This window comes from Prenolepis imparis, unplaced genomic scaffold (genome assembly GCF_030444845.1).
Source record: "Prenolepis imparis isolate NDT839.2.m4 unplaced genomic scaffold, iyPreImpa1.0 SCAF_6, whole genome shotgun sequence".
NCBI lineage: Eukaryota > Metazoa > Arthropoda > Insecta > Hymenoptera > Formicidae > Prenolepis > Prenolepis imparis.
The window spans coordinates 6,960,285-6,975,934 of record NW_028141164.1 but is presented as its reverse complement, the minus strand read 5'-3'; the positions used below and the strand labels follow the sequence as shown (position 1 = coordinate 6,975,934).

Below are 15,650 nucleotides of genomic sequence, written 5' to 3'. Positions count from 1 at the left end.
ATTCTTTTTTTTTTCTCTTTCATCGATTCTCGCGAAATATGCAATGCGCGTCGCTCATCAAAGTCGCGAAGCCGAAATGAATAATCGCGTTATCAGGCAATATCAATGCCGTCGAGAAATTACCATCCGTCACCGTCGTCAATCGTCGATATTTTTTTGGCGAGGAATTTTCCTGACAGGGATTTTTTACCCATTACGCGCGGCGCATTTTATCAAAGGCTTTCAATGGTAAATTCAATCAAAATTCGTCAAACCGAAATGACGGCTTCCGCGCGCGTACCAGACGGACGGACTGGCAGTCCGTAGACGGACAAGCATGGTCCAGCTAATAGCAGTTACGAGAGCAGTCCGGTTCTATGTAGCGAGACTGAAAAAACGTGATGAGACTACCAAATGACGTTAGAGGAAGAGTTAGATTCGAAGTTACGTTTGGAAATATCGACAGGCGACAGAGTTTCGGGAATCCGAAAGTTTGAGAGTTCAATTAAACGACGGTTTTGCCAGCGACGATACAACAGATGTATAAAAAAAAAGTTGTGTGGAAACATAATGCTATTATCTTATTCGTCATCTATTGTTATTTACGGCATTAGTTTATACCAATATTTTTGGTTATTTTGTAAAACTTTATGTTCCAGTTTTAAATGTCAGACAAATTAAAAAACGTGTTCCTTTTTTTAAACGTTTAATTAATTAACGCGACTAACATAAATAAAAATTTTAAAAGTTTTCTATACTCTTTAATTTTAAGTTTTTGTAGGATTTAAATTTAATTAAAGTACCGAAGATAATTTGAATAGATTTAAACTTATTTTTAGAATTAATTCTAAAACTCGCATACGCATTTTTTGACGATATAAGTTTCCAATGTTAACTTAAGTCGATCTTGCAATTATCTTTAACTCGCTGTTATATAGGGAGAAGCAAACATTGCTCGGTGCGATCCGATCAATACGCTTAAAGACTTAAGTCTTACATTTTGCATTGTCTGGTGGACTTAACCCAAAGTCGACGTCTGACTCAACTCGCTATAGCATCACTGTGTTTGCCCGACTGCAAATTCGGCCCCACCTACTCTACTGAAACCTTTACTAAAGCATACACACATACGTATCTAAAATACACATGAATTATACAAACACACAATGTTTGCACAAAGACGAGAAAGATCGCGCGAAAGTGACAAGGAAACATGATGTTACTTTTTTTTATAGCTTCGTTTGTATTTTCGTATGATATACTGTCGCGCGTCGAACAAGTTATAGTCATTTCAGAGTTAAATATTTTATGTCCATCAGATAATGTGGACGTTAACCATCTTCTCCTAGCTTGTACATTTGACACACATTATCTGGGATAACATGATATATTAATAACTGTAAGGTAGAACAATACGAAGTTAATTTTTAATTATATTTCCGAAATTCGATCAAACAAGACAGCGTATACAGTTTTCAGATCTCTATGTCGACATAATTCCAAACAATTCTGACTTGAAAAAAATATGTAGGTATAATTAAAACTTTACATTAGTAGCAATTATTACTAATAATTAATGTAATAATAGCTTTGTCCGACAAAAGAAAACAAGAAAGAAACGGTGCAAATAGAAATGTCAATATCTCCTTAGATATTCTGCTTGAATATGATGCATAAATCATAATATAATGAACTTATAATATCAGTATTAGCTCTCGGCACGTTCCATTATGTATTTCCTCTTTCCAAGCGCACACAAAAGACATTATGTATGCGGAGCTCCACCAATTGGCTTCCACGCTAAAACGTTCCGAAATTTCTGCTCGACCCCCGCATGGGAATGTGCAAGGGAGAGAGAGTCGCTAAGTGAAAAAACAAAAATAACAGAGACGTCTCGTTTTGCATGTAACATTTTGCAGCGGTATACGGGGAATGTAGCAACCGCAACTCTCTTATGTAATATTTATACCACGGAAGAGTCATTACGTGTACGTATACGTCTTCCGTTTGCGATCCCTCTTTCCTCAATCGCGCGCGACCGCCTTTGTTTCTATTTTCGAACATTCAGGTACATACATATACGATCGCATCGTGTAACGGCTTGAGGAACGAGATCGGCGATAATTGCCGGTGAAATAGTAATGCAAATGTGCGATAGATTAGCATGTTGGCGTACGCCGGCCGAGTGAGAACTGACGCTTCTTCCCCTTTTGCACGATACGGGGGAGTATAATGGCTTTCCGATATTTACAGCAGACGCTCGGAAGGAAGATATCGCCTTAGAAATCTCTATTTTTAATCGCAACGAAATTACACACAACGTGTCTCGTGTGTAAATTCTTCGAAGAGAGTATTAGATTCTTTTTTTTTGTTTTAGAACGATTTTTCTATTTTATTTTTCTTTTACATTTTATATATCCTCAAACTCTTTAAATTAACTCCATCTCGAATGTTAATGTAACGTCTCATAAACGCCGTCCGCAGTAAACTTTTCCATAAATCATCTCGAGTCGCAACTGGAAGAGGTATATAAAGTGAAGAAATATTTAGTGAGTCTACTTCATGAATAGTAATCGCAACTTTAAAAAATATATCCTGCTCCGTCAGGCGGAGACGTGATTATAAAGATGAAAATGTAAATGTTACATTGACGTCATCTCGACGCTTCTAAAGCAGGCAAGTTGATACCACCTGTGATTACGGGATACATAACGAAGCGCGTCTCGTAATAACGCAAAATGCAACGATCGCCATTCGCCTCGTATATATACGAGTGCGCGTGTATAGGAGATTTGACGTTAATGAAAACGCTCGCGTACACCAATTCAACTTCAAATTGAATTCGTTTATGACATTTCGTGACTTCATAGAGAACGACACGACAACGAAAATACAACAAAGAGCCTAGAGCTCCGGCTACAGCGAAATAGCCGACGTGAAATGAGGTTGGAATATCAGAAATTGGGATATAGCACACGTGTGCATCTCTTCCGTATTAAGTGTATACGCCGTCGCAATAGTGAGATACATTTACAATGTAATATATAACATCGCCACTTACATCCGATCGACGTTCTTCCGACGAAACGGAATTTAATATAAACGATATAATCTTCGATTGATATCGCGCAATTAAAAGTTTTTTAAGAATTACAATTATTTTGCTATAACAAAAAGATGTTATTCGTAAGATTTCATTAAAGCGAGTTATCCGTATAAAGGATCAAAGTTTCCAGCTCTACGGCGCTCTTTCGCGGTTTTCAGGAATTTTAATATAACATTAATAACGTCAATATATATTGACTTTACCGAAGCGGCCTTATAACGAGATGCTTAAAAGTTTGCGGGTGTTTCAAATAAAATTTGAGCGATCGCATAATACAGAACGTGTAATACAGTACGATCGCCTTTGTGTCGAACGTATTTCAAGTCTTCATCATTAACTGAGAGAGAAGAGAGAAGAAAGAAATCGAAAAATTATATCAAATGATATAATTTATAGCAATGTAGCATATCGTTAGTTTATTGCATTTATTTAATTTCATCACGCGAGATTGCACAACAACTTTCTTTAATCAAGTAATTTGCTTTAATCATCATTTCGTAAACGGCGATATTTAATTGTAATTATAGTTTCAGTTTCTTAAAAAAGAATATAAAAACACAGGCGTGTCGAATTTGTGAAGTTGTTATAATATTATTATATACCTATATAGATTGCGCGCATATCGATTCTCCGTTTTAATTAATTTGGCAGCCCTTATCGATTTGCTGGTATGTCTGAAGTAAAATAAATTAGCAAATTTGGTATCCATGAATAAAGCCGATAACACAGCTAATATAGAGCAATTTTCGAGACAGAAATATATCAATTCAAGACAGGAGAAAATATTACCCATTGACGCTCTTCTGCTATTCCAGTTGAAAGCCATTTTACTTCCTTTGCATTTTTCTCGCACGTTCCAGAGTTTGTCAATCGTGAAAGACGATGAAAAAGATCCGTCAAACGGCGCTTCTGTCTTAATTCAAATTTAGACTTTTATTTTTTCAGTATACATGCGAAAATAACGGCGTTTGACGTAAATGCGAGATTTGACATTGTATACGATTTACAGCCGCGTATTCGGCGCTAAACCTGCGATGAAAATAACGATCCACATTTCTTTCCACAAAACGCGAGCTTTTTCTTCCCTTCGGATTCCTCTCGGATCGATACGACACACGGAGACGTACAATGTCATCGTCCCCGCGCGCGTTCGGATATATATTTATCGACTCGCGTCAATTTTACAATCTAACGTGATTTACGAGGCGGATCCACCCGCGACGTTTTCAATGCCGGACGAAAACCGTTAGGAAGAAAATCGGTTACGTGACGAATAACGTACGTACCGCGACCGTGAAAAATGATCGGCGTTTGTGACAAAGTAGCTTCTCTTAAATCGTGCCACCGACCGGTGTCGATACACCATTATCTTGCGGAATGTCTTCCAATAATGCCTTGTATATATACCACCACCGACCTCCCCTAGTTTTCTCATGTCTCTCTTTTCCATCGACTTTTTCCTAGCACGCGACTCCATCATCTCGCGACTGCGCTTTAGCGCAAGTAATTCCGGAGAGACGACACTATATCTCGAGGCAGATTCATCGTGACAGAATTCATCGAGAGCATCGGCATATCCGCGGCGGAGGATATGAACGATTTACGATTGCCGCCGGAGTTAACAGGCGGAAGTACATCGATGTTTACTTACGCTTTATGCGCATTGTCAATTCCCATGGCTGTCTCGACGCGCCGGTTCCTCATTAATCGATGCCACATACGCATTACCGTAATGAAAAGAGCGACGAGATGTCGCGCCGATGCACGAATTAACTTGATTAAGAGTCTCTCGATACGGTCTATAAATTAATAAGCGACCATACAGATCTCGATATAAGCTATTTAATACTCATCGCAGTCATGTATCTATTTTAGATCGTGATTTTGGTCGCCATTCAACGAAACATTTTGTCATCTTTTTCAAATTTAGACATGACAGACGGCAAACAGCAAAACTTTATCTACGAAACGATACCGAGATCGAAATAGACAGCTTTAATTGATTTCAATTTTAATTGTAGATCTGAAAATAGTTACCTGAACAGAGAGAGGTCGCAAATACTCAGAACGATAGAAGATTCTATTTTTTTAGCGCTATTCGTAACAAAGTTAATCACTTTTATTTAATTATTACGTTCCAATAACTATCTCTGATCACCTTTTTTTTTGAAATTTAAATAAGCAGAATATTTCATTTTAAATTTCCGAGTTACGTATCCTAAAATATTTATTGGATGCTAATGTAAGTATTTCGATAAAAGATGAGACTTTTTTAGGCAACATATTGTTTGAATATTAATTTTTTTAAAAGCTAAAGATCTTTTCTTAAATATGTAATATTTTTTTCTCATCCTTAAAGTTTCTATATATTCTAATTATACGCGATTTTATGGCGCGTGAAACATATACTCTGCGTATACTTATTTTATTTTTTATAAATCTGGAAAGTGTATACGCTTGAAACGAACAGTTCCGGTGCATTCGTCTTGTCTGCAACTTTACTCCGGACGACAGACAGCGAATTGCGCGGAATCGAGAAATTTATCTGACGAATGTGTGACTATACCTGCCGATTTGATTGCGGTTGGCGTATCGAGGAAAACGTCAAACAAACGACCCGTCGCTTTTTCATTCGGACTTTCAATTCGACGTTGTGAATTGTGGGCTGGTGATCCGACGATTTTATCTGGCTCTACAACCGGTGTGCCAATCTTTTAGTAGCCTCGGTACTAGCGCGAATGTTTTTCCTCGTGCGATCGAAGAATAATATTTGCAACATTTTCGCGTTGCGAAAAAATGGCCCTTTCAAATTACTATTTAGGGGGAACTGTGTCTCGAGGGGAGTACATATAGTGCACGGCAAACGCGTTTCCGAATATTCACTTAAACTTATATTTGCTCCGTTATGTATTTACGTTTAGTCGTTCGGCGTAATATCAAAGACGCAGCAAAACTTTAAGGTTCGAAACTTTCGAGATTGACCCAGGAAAGTTTAGGAGGTCCCAGCATAACCGATTTTCTCTCCCCCTTCCCTCAACTCGGTTGCTATTTGTTTTATGCTAACGTGGAGTTAATTACACCGATGTCGGAGTTGGTTTGTTTGGGATGTTTGATTATATTTCGTGAAACTACGTTTAATTGCATTTTCATACGATTACGAGAAACTTGATATTAAGACGATGACTTTTCAGATCCTGAGATTTATCATTTTTTTTACCGCCCTCAAATACAAGCGAAACGAAAATATGAAAGAAAATATTATTCCTTCCCTTATATTTTACGTAATACACAGTATGTAAAAAAAAGATAAAAAATATATGCGAGCAAAATTTTTTGGGTATTCTTGATAATGGCAGACTACAATTTAAATTTCATTAGTCAGCCGGTATAGATAACCCCTCTCCCTCCTCCCTGCTTAATATGTTCGCAATAATTATTCGGCGGTGGAATGTTTGCGGAGAGAGGTCGTAAATATGAGAGTCACCCTTAGCCGCCCTCTCCGATTTGTGTATTTTTTGCTCTTGCCTCTGGGATTCGTGTGCTCGGGCAAGCATCATCGCAAAGGGGCCGAGGCTCGTATCGGGCACAGCCATCGAGAAATCGACGTCCAGCTCGCGCAACACACGAAACGCTCGACACCGCACTTCGTACACGCGAGTGTGGCACGCGTGTGAATATCGCTTACGTGGACCAGGTTCGCGCAGGAACTTCTTCCTATCGTCGCCCTTATCGTGACGTTTAACGAGCACGGGTCACGGGTTTGTATTATCCCAGAGTGGCTCGCTTTTTATACGGCCGTGCCGCGGTGGTAACTTTTAACCCCGATATACGAGGAGGGACGAGGAGATAAGTGATAAAGGCGAATGCGAATGAGCTCACAGCGCGAGGAAATAATTATCAATTAAGTATAAAAAAAGCAATAAAAAAACAGCAAAAATTTTTATTATATCACTCGACTCGATTTTCTAATACCGCACCTCTTATTCGCCTTATGTTCTTTATCTAGGTTCTGGCTTTTTTTTTTTTTCGATTCTGTACGTAGCAGTAACTTTTAACCTCAATGCGGCAGGGAAAGATAAGTGATAAAAGTAGGCAAACGACGTGAAAAGGAAAGAAATAATTAATCATTATACCATTGAATAAAACATCGACTCTTTCTCTCTTTCTCCTTCCCTCCCTCCCCCCTCTCTCTTTCTGATACGCTTTGCTCTAATTCTCATCGATTTTTATATATAAGTAGGTATTATTCGAATAAAATTTTAAGCGTATTACATTAAACGCTGGTACAATTTTTGCGAGCACATCAAATTAAATTTCAGTATCTTTCAATTATAGTCTCGACTTAAGAATATCGCTAAATCCTTGAAGATTTAATGACGTTTTAAAAGAGATTATCGTGAAGCGAACCAGGGAATATATCAGATACGTAATAGATGTACATAAATAGACGTAAATGACTATGACATCATATGTAGCCCTTATATATAACGATTCTTTGCATGCGATGCACGTTGACTTGTAAAGATTCTGTTTAATAATCATAAGAAGCAAGGATTAAGAGCTTACCTGTAGATCGGGATAACGTCACTCTTGTACCAGACGACCAAGATAGCGGAATCGTTGCGATGAGGTGGACGAATATCACACGGTAGCTCGGCCGTTCCACCGAGGACCGCTCTTACGGACAATGGCGGTCCTAAAACACGAAATATACTGATCAAATAACTGTCATTTATATAATTTCCTGTAAATTAATTTTATGATCGAAAGAAACTCGAAGCAGAATAGCATTTTTAATTCTTTATGATCTGCTATCAGTAATGGTTTTTATGAAACGCATTATATGTATATTAATAATTATATATACGCGGAATATTAAATTATACGTAAATTTTAAAATATAGATTAATTATTTATTAGACGATTAATGGGAGGGGATATCACGGAACTTATCTATTTTATTTACTCGATCCTGCAATTTAATTGTTTTACTGTACCTTCTCAAACTGAATTATATTTAAATCTTTGAAAAATCGAACGATAAAGCATCAGACGAAATATATTTGTGACTTTAACTATAATTTAAAAAATAATTATTATCCATACAGAACGCTACGAAACGATAATTTATAATTTGGATTTCTATCACTTTGATTCTTACTTGATTTAATAAATATATTACGTGAAAAATGTGTTTCGAGACCTATCGTTTCGATATACATATGTAATTATACATTAACTATAGAAATCAATTACTCATTAATCATATTGTTATACCAAATAATATTTTGATATCGATTGTGATCGCGTTTTTGAAAAGGAATTCGACCGACTGTCTCGCACTACATACGACTTTACTACTGCTGGAGTGTCGACGTGTAAATGAATATACATATAATATATGTCATAGTGCGTAAAATATTTCAGCAATGAATTGCATATCAATAACATAGTATTCGGCCCTGGTGTCGTCTAACGCGCTATTATTTACATGCATTGTTCACACGTCGACACTCAAACAGTAGTAAAGTAGTATGTAGTGTCAGACGCTCGGTCGAATTTCTTTTCTAAACGCGATCGCGATCAATATCGAAAAATTATTTGGTATGATAATTGTGATTAATGAGTAATTGACTTCTATAAATAATTAATATGTAACTACATGTATGTATCGCGACGATAGATCACGGAACACGTAATATATTAATTTAATCAAGTAAGAATCGAAGTGATAGGAATATCAAATTATTTTAAAGCATTTTGTATAGATTAATTATGTATTAAGATTGATCGCATAATTTATTGTTATGTTAAATATTTGATTCTGCGATTAGATTGTTTTACTATACCTTCTCAAACTGAATTATATTTAAATCTTTGAAAAATCGAACGATAAAGCATCAGACGAAATATATTTGTGATTTTAACTATAATTTAGAAAATAATTATTATCCATACAGGACGTTACGAAACAATAATTTATAATTTGGATTTCTATCACTTTGACTCTTACTTGATTTAATAAATATATTACGTGAAAAATGTGTTTCGAGACCTATTGTTTCGATATACATATGTAATTACACATTAACTATAGAAATCAATTACTCATTAATCATATTGTTACACCAAATAATATTTCGATATTGATTGTGATCGCGTTTTTGAAATGGAATTCGACCGAGTGTCTCGCACTACATACGACTTTACTACTGCTGGAGTGTCGACGTGTGAATGAATATACATGTAATATATGTCATAATGCGTAAAATATTTCAGCAATGAATTACATATCAATAACATAGTATTCGGCCCTGGTGTCGTCTAACACGCTATTATTTACATGCATCGTTCACACGTCGACACTCAAACAGTAGTAAAGTAGTATGTAGTGTCAGACGCTCGGTCGAATTTCTTTTCTAAACGCGATCGCGATCAATATCGAAAAATTATTTGGTATGATAATTGTGATTAATGAGTAATTGACTTCTATAAATGATTAATATGTAACTACATATATGTATCGCGACGATAGATTACGGAACACGTAATATATTAATTTAATCAAGTAAGAATCGAAGTGATAGGAATATCAAATTATTTTAAAGCATTTTGTATAGATTAATTATGTATTAAGATTGATCGCATAGTTTATTGTTATGTTAAATATTTGATTCTGCGATTAGATTGTTTTACTATACCTTCTCAAACTGAATTATATTTAAATCTTTGAAAAATTGAACGATAAAGCATCAGACGAAATATATTTGTGATTTTAACTATAATTTAGAAAATAATTATTATCCATACAGGACGTTACGAAACGATAATTTATAATTTGGATTTCTATCACTTTGATTCTTACTTGATTTAATAAATATATTACGTGAAAAATGTGTTTCGAGACCTTTCGTTTCGAAATACATATGTAATTACACATTAACTATAGAAATCAATTACTCATTAATCATATTGTTATACCAAATAATATTTCGATATTGATTGTGATCGCGTTTTTGAAAAGGAATTCGACCGAGTGTCTCGCACTACATACGACTTTACTACTGCTGGAGTGTCGATGTGTGAATGAATATACATATAATATATGTCATAGTGCGTAAAATATTTCAGCAATGAATTGCATATCAATAACATAGTATTCGGCCCTGGTGTCGTCTAACGCGCTATTATTTACATGCATCGTTCACACGTCGACACTCAAACAGTAGTAAAGTAGTATGTAGTGTCAGACGCTCGGTCGAATTTCTTTTCTAAACGCGATCGCGATCAATATCGGAAAATTATTTGGTATGATAATTGTGATTAATGAGTAATTGACTTCTATAAATAATTAATATGTAACTACATATATGTATCGCGACGATAGATCACGGAACACGTAATATATTAATTTAATCAAGTAAGAATCGAAGTGATAGGAATATCAAATTATTTTAAAGCATTTTAAAGTATAGATTAATGATGTATTAAGATTGATCGCATAGTTTATTGTTATGTTAAATATTTGATTCTGCGATTCGATTGTTTTACTGTGTTTTCAATCTGAATTATATTTAGATCGAAAAATGAAACGATAAAGAGCATCGAACGAAATATATATTTAATTCTAAGTATTACCAAAATATTTTATGTGCTATGCAGATACATACGCGGAATATACAAGTATATAAATTATACAACATTTTAAAATATTCAATCACTGATAATTGCTAATTATAATAATTAGACAGAATAATCATATTTTGATTATGAGCTTACATATGATAATAAGATAATATATAGAGCGACTATTCCGCTATCTTCTCGCTCGAGTCTCATTGTATGAATGAAGACGAGGCTGTGTGGAATGTATGGGTGGGATATAGTTGAAGATGATGGGGTATAGTTAATGCGCTAATGGGATATACACACCTTGTTGTCATTCACACAGTGAAACTCGAGAAAAGACATACCTGCATAGTCGCGCTGCTAATATATTTAATAAAGATATTTTGATATTAATTTTTGTGCGTGTGAATCCATTACATCGCCGTTCTTATATCTTTGGCTCTTCTTAGCTCTTTATTGTCGCGATTAAAATCTGATTTTATTCAAATTATACAGCAAACGATATTTTATTAGACATCATAAATCAAAATCTACCTTGTGTAAAATCTTTTTGCTTGACAATTTTATTTTTGTATGACTGAATATAGCAACATGCACTCTCACATAATAGTAATTAAAAAAATAATAATACAGACAAACGTCAAAGAAAATTGATTTTGTTTTTATTTCATTGATTATTTCGTTATGCAAATGACAAAGATAAGCAGAAATTATTTTTGGATACATATCTGCTATGATTAGTTTCACGTTAAAACGTTGCATCGCCACGCAATGAGTTTCATGTTCAATAAGAGATCTATGTTATTGCTACCCTTATATTGCGTTAGCAGTAACTTTGAGTGGTTATTTCCGACGTAGGAAATCCGTTTTACTTACAAATAACAGGACTGACGCAGGTGCGACACGAAAGGTGATTGCGTTTCGTAGATTTACCCGTCCTTTACCAAGAAACGTATGCGCGGTAGCGTATTGCCGTTACCGTATATACAGCAAAATAGATCGCATCTGCTTTCAACTTTGATAATTTTCTAAATTACGCTTTTACATTTCGCGAAATATACATATATATATATATGTACTTTGCAAGTTTAGAAAATCGACTATCGAGTTGGGGAAGAAAATGTTGAATAGTTTATTTAGTATAAAATACAGCGCGCTGGCAGATCGATTTTCGTAATATATAATTAAGAAACGCTAATGTAATTAAGACTATCGACTGCTTTCATTAAACACAATATTGCTATAATTATTTTGCACTCGACGAGGATAAAATTAAATACCGAAAAAATAATAATCGTTGCACTAGCGGATCCTGGGGGGGGGGGGGGTTAAACCCCCCCCCCTTTGGAAATAAAAAAAAACAGTGTTGCTGAATTTGTTTAAAAAATATAAGTAAAGAAAAACAAACATTAAAGAGCTATCGACGTCGTTGATCCTGGAATAAAAGCTAATCATGAAACCAAAAATATTAAATAAAATAATTTTGCAAAAAACCCCCCCCCCCATTATCGACGTCAGGATCCGCTAGTGAATCGTTGTATAAAATCAACTTGAGACATTAAGTATAATCGATTTAAAAGAAGATCCGGTGTTCAGGCGATTCATTTTGTGCGAAATAACGGGGAAATATTACTGAGAAATAATTCCGCAATATAATGCGACAAAATGCGTGCTAACTTCTCTCCTATCGAGATGAATGATTGAATATTTCCGAGATATAAAAATGAGAAAAGAAAACAAACTGAAACGACGAAGATGTTGGCATATGCAGAATAAGAGAAAGGTCACATGACAATTTCGCGCCCCAGAAAGCACCGTTTCCACTGGACTTGCCGAGCATCGTCGGTCTGGGTCAGATATTGAAGGATCGGCGAGAATATTTGTGCGGAGGAGATGGGGGCGAGCGACGCGGAAGAGGATGTCAGCGAGAACAACGCGCACCGGAAAGCGGAAACGGGGATGTATATATACGCCGGCTGTCCGAGCGTATTAAAACTGAACGAATCGTGGATGGATTTTCTTTCCAGTCTGTCAGCTGTAGAGGAAGCGCCGATCCGTTCGCTTCTCTTGCCTCGACGACAGTGGAAAATTTTTTCAAATTCCTCTCGGTTTTTTCGATAAAATATTTCGATCAATAAAACGTCGATTCGCGTAAAGATCCTCGACTTTATTTTGATTGACCAAACTTATTTCCGAGACAGAGTACATGAAATAAGCTTCAGTAAAGCAGTCGACGAAACCCTCATCGATCGACCATTATTAATTCACTTTTTTTTTGATAACTCGCACGGGAGCTATTGATTTTGTAAAACACCGCCGTTGTAAAGCTAGTGTCCGTTGGGACAGAAAATATTCGTCGAATAATAGTTCCTCGAGCTTAAGAGAAAATTAATAATAATATTTTATATGAAACGTTCCTTAAGAGAAATGATTTTTGCTCTTAAAATATTCCATCACTGCATATTTCGATTACTTGAGATATCTGTCTTTCTGTTTTCAAAGATTGTCTTATTAATTTTTTATCAGTGTGTAAAACTTACTTGAAAAATATATGCAAACGTATAATTGAAGGTGAATATTTTATAACGAGAAAAATTAGCGGCAGTCTATACATTTTAAAGAGAAAATATAATAATATAAGTACGAGAGAGAGGATATTATAAATATATGCGACTATTAACCTTTCTTTCTTATATCATAGAAAAGTGCATAGAATAATATTAATTATTTTCGTTGAATATTTTTGAAAATATGTTTCTTCACGGGAAGCAATGCAACATGCAAAACAAAAGTAGCGAGCATTCTATTATCAAACTTGGCGGAGCCTTTATCTTGCTTCGTCCAATTTCTGAGTTTCTGTCATAAGAGTCATTTCTCTTCCTTACATTTTCAGAGCCCCATGAGCGATAGCTCGCACGGCGCGCATATTAGGTCTCTCGTTCCAAGTTTTGAATTTTTAAGCAGAATTTTCACTCTGTGCCGCCGTCACGGGAGGGAATATATTATGCAGTCCCTAATTTACCGTCCTAGCGCGCCTCAGCCTCGCGGAACGGAGAAACGAGTTTACGCGAAGGAACAAATGGTGCCTATTTCATTTGCTTATTCGAGTATCCTCTTCGCTTCGCATCCAACTTTTAACGCGAAATTCATCAGAGAATTAAAGTCCATTGTGATTCAATCAATTACGAAATGTATACGCTTACTTCTCTATGTCTTGTTATGTATCTTCATTATTGATAGTGTATCTTACATATCGCTGACGCGGAATAAATTAGAATCAAACTCGATACCATGAAAATTTCAGACTGCATGGCATATATTTACTTTAGTTTAACGATTTTTTTCGGATTTTTTTTTAATAATCTTCGAGCTCTTCAAAGTTTTCCGGCGAAACTGTTTTTAATGGATTTCTGCGGCGAGATTTTGCCCATTTCAAATCTGGGACAACGTCACCGGCGTGGAAAGGTGTATCGAAATTTCACCGTGTAGATTTTTTTTAGCCGGCGCGATGGATGGAAATCCCTTTGGCGTATCCGCGTAATATAAAACACACACGCGGGAGCCGGGCATCCGTCTGCGATAGGATTTTACATTCCGAGTGCGCATTGATTTTCTTGATTAGATTATACGAATCCAAATTCCATTGTCAACCAATCTCGCGGGGCGTCGCGGATCCGTCTTCCAGAGACGAATGCATGATTAGAGTGTGATGCAGTTAATCCCGTTGACTGTCGAGGGATCAATGCATCTAGACGGAAACGCTAATTAAATTTACAAGCAACCCAAGTGGTACTACTTTGCGCGCGCGAGCTTATACATTTTCGCGCATTATACATTTATACTCGCATAAGGGGGAGGAAGAGCTCCCTGTTTCTTCCTACAGTCATCTTCGCGCCGTGTGCTCTTCCATTTTTCTTGCGCCCGTAGTTCATAGAGTTAACGTTAACGGTGTTATCCAGCACGTCGGAAACGCGCGCGCGCGCGGATGCTTTTACCTTACCTATCTACCCTACATACTTATCCCACCCGCACATATCTCTACGTACGTGGGATCTCTAGTCTCGCGTGTACGTCGGTGTATGTATAAAACAACGGTTTTCACGGCGCCCGCTAAATTTCCCTTGGGCTGCCCGCGGTGCATTATGAGTCCTGAAGGGTGGCGGCAACTGCGGATCGTTCCTGTCGCGCATCTCGTTCCCGTGCTCTTTCCTCCCTTCTCTCCCCCTTTCTCCCTATGTTGTTACCTGCCCAGAGGGTAACAGCGCGCGACAGCCGCGAATTGTGCTGAAAAGCATTTTGAACAAAAAAAGCGAGGGCCTCTGTGACGCGTCGTCTGCCTATTTGACATACTTTTGAAAAAGGGAACAGTGAAGAGGGAACGAGAGAAAGAGAGAGTCGGCGAGCAGGAATTCTTCTGAGTTTCGTGTTTCATGATTTTGTTTGATGATTTTTCCAATGATGGGCGAGCATTATGCTTACTTTGTAGAAGTTGTAGCGATGAAAAAACGCCGTGTTCTTAAACTTTAACATTTGTTTTGGAAATACATTCTCCCATTACGCATTTCGTGATTAGTGAATATTCAGTGGAAAAATTATTACGCGCGGCGGATTAATCTTTATCGAAACAGTTTTATCGAAACGTTTCACCTTTCCTCAAACTAATCCGAAATTGATCTTCTACAACGACGTGAAACAAAATTTTCGTTCTATAACGCGTTGCAGGCATGTTGGAGTGAATTTCCGCCTCTCTCTCTCTACGAGAAAGAATAACATTGCGCGTACGTGATACTACTCGTCCCTCTCTTTCTTCTCTCTCGCACTCGCGCACGAGAGATAGTTTCTTCTTTTTTCTTCCCCGAGGATCCAATTTCGGAAAGTTGTTACACGGCATGTAGCAAACTAGCTCGCGAATTTCGAAAATCGCAATTCCGATGAT

At 36.6% G+C, this 15,650-nt stretch overlaps 1 protein-coding gene across 3 annotated transcripts in view; it reads right to left on the bottom strand.

Annotated features, from left to right (window-relative positions):
* LOC145936957 (synaptogenesis protein syg-1) overlaps positions 1-15,650 on the bottom strand; it is a 396,806-nt gene that overhangs the window by 71,374 nt on the left and 309,782 nt on the right. For all 3 annotated transcript variants that reach the window (XM_083039649.1, XM_083039648.1, XM_083039647.1), the window contains one exon: positions 7,652-7,781. In XM_083039649.1, coding sequence (XP_082895775.1) covers positions 7,652-7,781 — 130 coding nt within the window. The remainder of the gene's footprint in view (positions 1-7,651; positions 7,782-15,650) is intronic.